At 43.9% G+C, this 7,637-nt stretch overlaps 1 protein-coding gene across 1 annotated transcript; it reads right to left on the bottom strand.

The window, feature by feature from the left end:
• Window positions 1-38: 38 nt before the first annotated feature.
• GINS3 (GINS complex subunit 3) lies at window positions 39-6,989 on the bottom strand. Its single transcript, XM_061387372.1, has 3 exons — window positions 6,192-6,989; window positions 1,936-2,169; window positions 39-1,548 (listed from the first exon to the last, which is right to left on the bottom strand). The coding sequence occupies exons 1-3, from the start codon at window positions 6,375-6,377 to the stop codon at window positions 1,318-1,320; spliced, it is 651 nt and encodes a 216-aa protein (XP_061243356.1). The 5' UTR covers window positions 6,378-6,989; the 3' UTR covers window positions 39-1,317.
• Window positions 6,990-7,637: the final 648 nt, after the last annotated feature.

The following is a 7,637-nucleotide window of genomic DNA, read 5'->3' as shown; positions in this document are numbered from 1 at the left end:
GTACTCGAGTTCCAGAAATAGCACTTGTACAGAACGTATTCATGTGCAAAGTGGATCATTTATTTAGCACCAAAATCAACCTTTAAAAACATCAGTTCCATCTTAAAACAGGCATTTAAAAAACATTTCTGACATTCTAAGTTTGCATCTAGACATCTGCACAATCTGGAGACCCAAATTCCACTGTGATTTCCACTGACAAAGGTGATTTTCACCGGCTGTGGGAAGCTGGGAGCGGAGCCATGGCATGGAGGTAACTGTCCTTCAAAAGGTCCAGTGGGTCCCAGGGATGCTGTTTCCTACTTGCTGAGGTTTCCTCCTTGATCTCCAAGGAAAGAGTTTTGTGGTTGCTTACAGAGACTCTTGGTAACTGGTCAGGAATCCACTATATAATCATATTGCAAAATTTCTTGAAGAGGAAAAAACCACGACCGAGGTCTCTTGCCCACTCACGTCTGCCATGCTAAGCTCCTCAAACAGAGCTCTTAATCAGCAACACTGAAGTCCTGATCTCAATGTAAGAAGGGCTGGTTAACACCCTTTAATAACTACTTTGCAATTCCATAGGACTCTCTGACAGCTTTCCTAGGGAGGGCATGAAGTAACTGAGGATCTCAGAGGCAAAAACAAGCTGTTTAACCATTTCCCGTCTAGGCTGACTGTAGAGTTCTGTGAAGTCCAGTGTATGAAGCCCTCATCACAGAAAAGGAAAACAATGTCTTCTCTTTAGTAAAAGCCAGGCCATTCATCGGCCTTTCCCCTTTTCCTTCCTTATTCTTGGCAATTGTTTTTGGAAACTGGGTAATTCTCCATAGGAAGGTGGCAGGAGATACTTACAAGGAGAGCCAGCATGTCCAGGGGTACTGTCCTTTGTACAACCACAAGGAAGATGAGGCAGTTCAGCTCAAGAGGACATCTTACAAACAGGCAGGGAAGGTCCATTTGTATCCATCCTTTGGAGCTGGTGAAACTGGACATCGAAGGCTGTCCAAACTCCCAGGCACAATGAATCCCGGTTCTAACTCTATTGTGATGTGTTAATGATCCTTCTTTATCAAGGACCTTGGCTGTGGGTTCCTGGGCTAAGTACGCCTAGGCTGTGGGTCAGCAGATAGGACAGTCCTGGAAGACTCAGAGGGCCAGAGACAACCCCCAGCATGTCATTTCCCCACCAGATCATACCACTCCTGACACTGCTACAGGGAATAAGCCACAAGATGGGACATGATTCTGGCCCTTTACAAGGTCAACTTGGCTCCTATCAAGGACTCACGGAGGGATAAGTCTACAGGGAGAAATTCTGTGTTCTTCTGGCCTTCAGTCTTCCATGTCAGTGAATTTTCTCTTTGCGTAGTTCTGAACCAGGTTGGAAGCTGTGAGCTGAGATGCCTGCCCCTTCTCCCAGCACTGAAAATCATTCAGTCCTTTCTGTCCTGTTTGAAACAAGCCTCTCTCCATCTCATCTAGTCGGGCCACGAGTGCTGACGTGTCTTCATTGTAAGCGTTCTGGGAGGAATCCATGATGCGGCGGAAACGTCCAACAAATGTCTGAAGAAGAAGTGCCAGAGAGAAATCAGATACATTTTTTTAAAATCCCTGAACACTTAAAGGCAAGAATCTGGTTTGGGACTCAGTCAGAAGGAGGTTTGAGCCTCCTCTGCCTATCACCTGTGATGAACCATTATACCCCTTTCTTATTTCCAGGATTTCCTGTTGGTTCCAACTTTTAGCAAGCAAATATGCAGAGCAGCACACAAGTCATAGTTACATGTATATATAATAGGCAAACACAGCCTAACTGTAGGCTGACCTAGAATAACAACACACTGATCGCATAAATCATACACTCCCCTGGGTAAGAGTAACATCTGGTGGCTGGCACGCCTATCTCCTGAGTCATGTGCAATGCCATAGGTTTTCATGTCAATTACTTGCCTGCAGGAGAGAATGGGAGATGTCGGCATTCTCTGGACTGTCAAAATGCAGGAGCTGGGAGCCGAACCCATAGAAATGTGGTCCCATTTTGTGGAGGTCCACCACGTTGGCGTCTGCACTGAACACAGTCCTCCAACCCTCCTGGTAGATCTTGGGAAGTTCCACTGAAAGGATCCGCCGCTTGTTGTCAAACAGTCCCTTTGCCAGCCACAAAGGGAGTTCAAGCTTTGTGCCCTGTATCACACAGCATTGTAGGTTTTAAAGACAAGTAACGTAGTAAATGTGTTACTATGCACGTGACCTGAGAGAATGAATGAATATCAGTACTGCCTGTTCTCTCTAGGGGAATGACTGCCAAACACAGAAGATGTAGTTGTGACTTAAGAAATGAACTGTGTGGGCTGAAGTTTTATGTCATGATGGAATGGAGAGAGAAAAAGCATTTATATACCAAAAACAGAGTGAAGAACAAAAATGTGACACAAAGGGAAGGTTTTCCTAACTAACGTAAATAAAAACTATCCAATTGCAGACAACAGAAAATAGAAGGATGGAAAAAATGTTATCAAACAGTAACCAAAAGAAAGAAGCATTACTAGAGATAAAGAGGGACCTTTGATAATAAAATGGTCATTAAATCTATCAGAAAAATAGAAATATCTGTCTAAATCAACAGAAGTAAAAGGAAAAATGACAAATCCGTAATCATCATGGGAGATTTTAACATATCTGTTTTTGGTAAATGAGAAGTAGCAAACAAAAAAATCAAGAACAACATAGACAATCTAAACAAAACAAATAAAAACTTCACCTAATTTACATATATATTATGTACTGCAGACCATGACTTCACAATATCGAACTTTTCAAGCACATCGCTGTTGTTTAGTTGCTAAGTCATGTTCAACTCTTTCGTGACCCTGTGGACTGTAGCCTGCCAGGCTCCTCTGTCCATGGGATTTCCCAGGCAATAATACTGGAATGGGGTGCCATTTCCTTCTCCTGGGGATCTTCCTGGCCCAGGAATCGAACCTGAGTCTCTTGCCGTGGCACATGGATTTTTACCACTGAGCCACAGGGAAGCCCTTTCAAGCACAAACCAAATGGTTATCTTATGCTACGGTTTACAGCAAATGCTAACTTTCAGAAAACTGAAATCATTCAGACTATGTTGTTTGGCCACTGTGGAACTAAGCCAGAAATCAAAATCCAAACTGTATGTAGCAAAGTCCCCAGATGTTTGGACCTAAGCACCAGTCTTCTCAATAATTCATGAGTCAAAGAAGAATTCACAGTGAAAATTAGAAAATCAAATTAAAACTTGTGAAATGTAGTTAAAGCTACAGGAAAAGCACAGCTAAAAATGTAAAAAAGAAAGGTGAAAAATCAATGACCTAGGTACCCATCTCAAAATGTGAATGGATGCAAGAGAACAAAGAAAATTAAGCCCAAAGAAAATAGAAGGAAAGAACTAATTAAGATAAGAACTAAATGACCTAAAAATGAAGGTACAAATGAGAAAGCTGACAGAGCCATTATTTAGTTCTTTTAAAAAACTGCTACAAGTGATAAACTCCTAGTAAGACTACTTAAGAAAGAGATCATAATTTCTCAATATCAAAAATAAAAAGCAGGACACAGCTATAGTTGTACAGATGTTTAAAAGATAGTAAAAGGATATTTTGAACAACACTATACCACTATATTTGAAAATTTAGGTGAAACAGTCAAATTCCCAGGGCGAAAAAACCATGTACCAAGAGTAAAACTAGAATAGAAAATCTGATAGCCCTGTGTCTATGAATGAAATGAAATACATCAGTAAAAACCTTCCTACACAAATCTCCCACGCAGAAGAATCCTAAATAGTATATGTAGACATTATGCCCTCAAAGAAGGGGACCATAAGTCCCCTCTCCTTAAGTACAGCTGTACATAATGACTTCCTTCCAGAGAGAACAGTAACTTTACAATGAAAACAGAGTAACTTTACAATGAAGAATCCTGACAAACCCCACATAGCTCAAGTGATCAAAGTTCCTATCAACACAAGTCATGCTGATGGCATGTACCCTTGTTAAGATGTGGTAAAAATGGCACTTTACCTCTATGGTCTCCCGCCTCAAAACAGTCTAATCATGAGAAAACCAACAGACAAATGCCAAATGAGGAATATTCTCAACAAAATACCTCGCCAGCACTCCACAGAATTCATGGTCATTAAAAACAAGGAAAGTCCGATAAACTGTCAAAACCAAGAGGAGCCTAAGGACACACAATTACTAAATGCACTTTGGTGTCCTGGATGGGAACCTGGAACAGAAAAAGGACATTTAGTAAAAATGAAGGAAATATGAATAAAATATGGACGGTACACCTCTGTTTATCAGTGTGTAAGAGAACCAACTAATTGACTACTCTAATGGAAAGTCAAAAAATAATGTCTAAATGTTTAAAAACTCAAGATAAATTTAAGAACATTAATTAGAAATATGGAGGTGAATTTTGAAGAGACTATGAAAAAAGGAGACAGATCCTGTGGAAATGGAAAGGACATGAGGGAGAGCAAGGCAGGGCCTCCTATTTTTTTCTATAAATCTTTGGGTATTATTTGGCTTTTTAAACTTTGCATATGTCTCACTTTGATAAAAATAACTCAAAACAGACCAAACAAAAATGCCCAAGTGAAGAGGAACTAAAAAAGCCTCTTGATGAAAGTGAAAGAGGAGAGTGAAAAAGTTGGCTTCAACCTCATGGGGAAACAGTGGAAACAGTGCCAGACTTTATTTTTGGGGGCTCCAAAATCACTGCACATGGTGATTGCAGCCATGAAATTAAAAGACACTTACTCCTTGGAAGGAAAGTTATGACCAATCGAGATAACATATTCAAAAGCAGAGACATTACTTTGCCAACAAAGGTCCGTCTGGTCAAGGCTATGGTTTTTCCAGTGGTCATGTATAGATGTGAGAGTTGGACTCTCATATGTGAAGATGTGAAGAAAGCTGAGCGCCGAAGAACTGATGCTTTTGAACTGTGGTGTTGGAGAAGACTCTTGAGAGTCCCTTGGACTGCAAGGAGATCCAACCAGTCCATTCTAAAGGAGATCAGTCCTGGGTGTTCTTTGGAAGGAATGATGCTAATGCTGAAACTCCAGTACTTTGGCCACCTCATGCGAAGAGTTGACTCACTGGAAAAGACTCTGATGCTGAGAGGGATTGGGGGCAGGAGGAGAAGGGGATGACAGAGGATGAGATGGCTGGATGGCATCACCAAATCAATGGACATGAGTTTGAGTGAACTCCGGGAGTTAGTGATGGACAGGGAGGCCTGGCGTGCTGCAATTCATGGGGTCGCAAAGAGTCAGACACGACTGAGCGACTGAACTGAACTGAAACAAAACTTGGGTTAAATAGGAAATTAAAAAATAACCATTATGGGACTTTCCTGGTGGTCTAGTGGCTAAGACTCCAAGCTCCCAATGCGGGTAGGGGGCGGGGGCCGGTTCCATCCCTGGTCAGGGAACCAGATCCCACATGCCAAAACTAAGGGTTCGCATGTGGCAACTAAGACCCCCACGCAGCCAAATAAATATTTAAAAATAAGAACCATTACAAGCCATGTTCCTGGGACAAACTCGAATTTGAAGTCATGCAGTTCTAAGTTCGAATCCCAGCTCACCACTTACAATAAGACCCTAGCACCCTGGCCAAGTTACTCAACATATCTGGGCTTCAATTTCTTTACGTGTAACAATATGGGACTATAGCGTTGTTAAAGAACTAAAGGGGTAATAGATCCCAGCACTAAAAGCTCTCAGGAACTGGTTGCTGATGCCATCATCATTTCAGGAACGAATATAGCAATTTGCAGCTCCCAGACATCATTTGCTTCTACGGAAACCAAAACTGTTGTTTTGCTTTAAGGCAAAAAATAATCAGAACCCTGGTCCGTAGGCGCCGATCCTTAAGCATCAACACACATCGGGTGAAAACACATTGCTGAATTTGGATAGTTTCAAAAAAGAAATCCGTGTTGGAGGGAGCCTGACGACCCAGTATAAATTTAGTTTCCATAGGGGTCGCGAAGGCTTGGGGGTGGGAGTGGGGCGCGCAGCGAACAGGACTCAGCGTTCGGCTCGGACTCCCTGTACTGTAAAACTACATATCCCAGAGGGCATCGCGCCCGGCTACGCGACGCCCCAAAGCCCGCAAGTTCTACTTGGAGTTGTAGTCTTTCCAGACGCGATCGCTTACCTCCGGGATAGTATTGTCAGTCTCGGCCCCTCCGCTCCGGTCTAGGAAGAAAGCGCCGAGGCGCGGCATGGGGATCTCCGTGCGCACCGAGAGCTTCTCGTGGGACATCAGAATGTCGTCCAAGGAAAGAAAATTCTCCTCAGGACCCAGCGCACCCGACTCCACCCGGAAATAAGCCTCGGACATGGCGGCGGCTTGAGCGTCTTCGTTTCCACTCTCGTGATTCGGAAGACCTCCGGGAGTCAGAGATGTAAAAGGAGGAGGCGGCTGAGGCTGGTCAGGATTGTGAAGGTTGAGGAGGTCGCTGCGGCAGTCAGATTGGATTCAAGCTCTTTTCCCGCGCCCGCGGACGGGCCAGACAGGAGCAGTCGATCCAGGCTGGTCTGCCCAGACAGAAGCAATCGACAAAGTCTGCGGATTTGGTTCTGCGCGACCCAGAGGAGGAGGAGCAGTACTTGGCTCCGCCCAAAGTGTTTTTTTCAGGAGTGTAGTTCGGGGTGAGACGGAGAAGGCAATGGCACCCCACTCCAGTACACTTGCCTGGAAAATCCCATGGTTGGAGGAGCCTGGTGGGCTGCAGTCCATGGGGTCGCTAAGAGTCGGACACGACTGAGCGACTTCACTTTCTCTTTTCCCTTTCATGCATTGGAGAAGGAAATGGCAACCCACTCCAGTGTTCTTGCCTGGAGAATCCCAGGGACAGGGGAGCCTGGTGTGCTGCCATCTCTGGGGTCACACAGAGTCGGACACGACTGAAGTGACTTAGCATAGCATAGCATAGTCCGGGGTGAGAACTTTAAATAAAACTGGAGATTGCTTTGAAGCTGCAAAATGTATTTGCACTAGACCGTGGTCCTTTAAATGTTTATATGAAATTTAAAACACTTTGCAACACACTTGGGGGCTTCATTGCACCCTCCCTCACTGACCTGATCCAGTCTGAGTTTACATTTTGTCAGTCTCTGTGAATCTCTGTTAATGCTGGTACTTGAAAGAAACATTCAAAACACAGCAGAACTCTAGCACTAGCCCCAGATCATTATTATGGACTATTTGTAGTATTTTGGAATGGGTATAGATTACAGTGGGAGGAAAGGTTTACACACAGAGCCACATGGTTTGCAAGGGTCCTGAGGCTACTGAAGAACCTCCCAGTTCATCTTAACATCAATTTGCTATCTCTTTTTATGGCTCTCATTTTAAATCCTTAAAAGAGGAAATCTGATCGGCCCAATTCATCTCTTTCAGGCAGGTCACACTGGTCACAGGTGACCAGCCTCTCTAGAGAGTGGTTGCCTGTGACCAGGGCCATTACTGGTCCAGGGGGAGAGCACCAAGGAGGGGTCATGTTACATGGTACCAGACTTGGGGGCGTTACTCAGTCAGGGATCTGGGTGGTGGCAAAGAGTTGAAAGAGGCACTACAGAACTTATTCATAAAGGACAT

The sequence above is a fragment of the Bos javanicus genome, chromosome 18 (assembly GCF_032452875.1).
Source record: "Bos javanicus breed banteng chromosome 18, ARS-OSU_banteng_1.0, whole genome shotgun sequence".
In the NCBI taxonomy this organism is placed as follows: Eukaryota; Metazoa; Chordata; class Mammalia; order Artiodactyla; family Bovidae; genus Bos; species Bos javanicus.
Note: the sequence above shows the minus strand (reverse complement) of the source record. Positions and strands in the feature narration are given on the sequence as shown.

Excerpts from the sequence above, each read along its gene's own strand:
- GINS3 (XM_061387372.1), bottom strand. The coding sequence starts at position 6,377 with ATGTCCGAGGCTTATTTCCGGGTGGAGTCGGGTGCGCTGGGTCCTGAG. Across the intron at positions 2,170-6,191 it reads CTGACAATACTATCCCGGAG|GGCACAAAGCTTGAACTCCC; the intron begins GTAAGCGATCGC and ends TGTGTGATACAG. Across the intron at positions 1,549-1,935 it reads TCTCCCATTCTCTCCTGCAG|ACATTTGTTGGACGTTTCCG; the intron begins GCAAGTAATTGA and ends CTTCTTCTTCAG.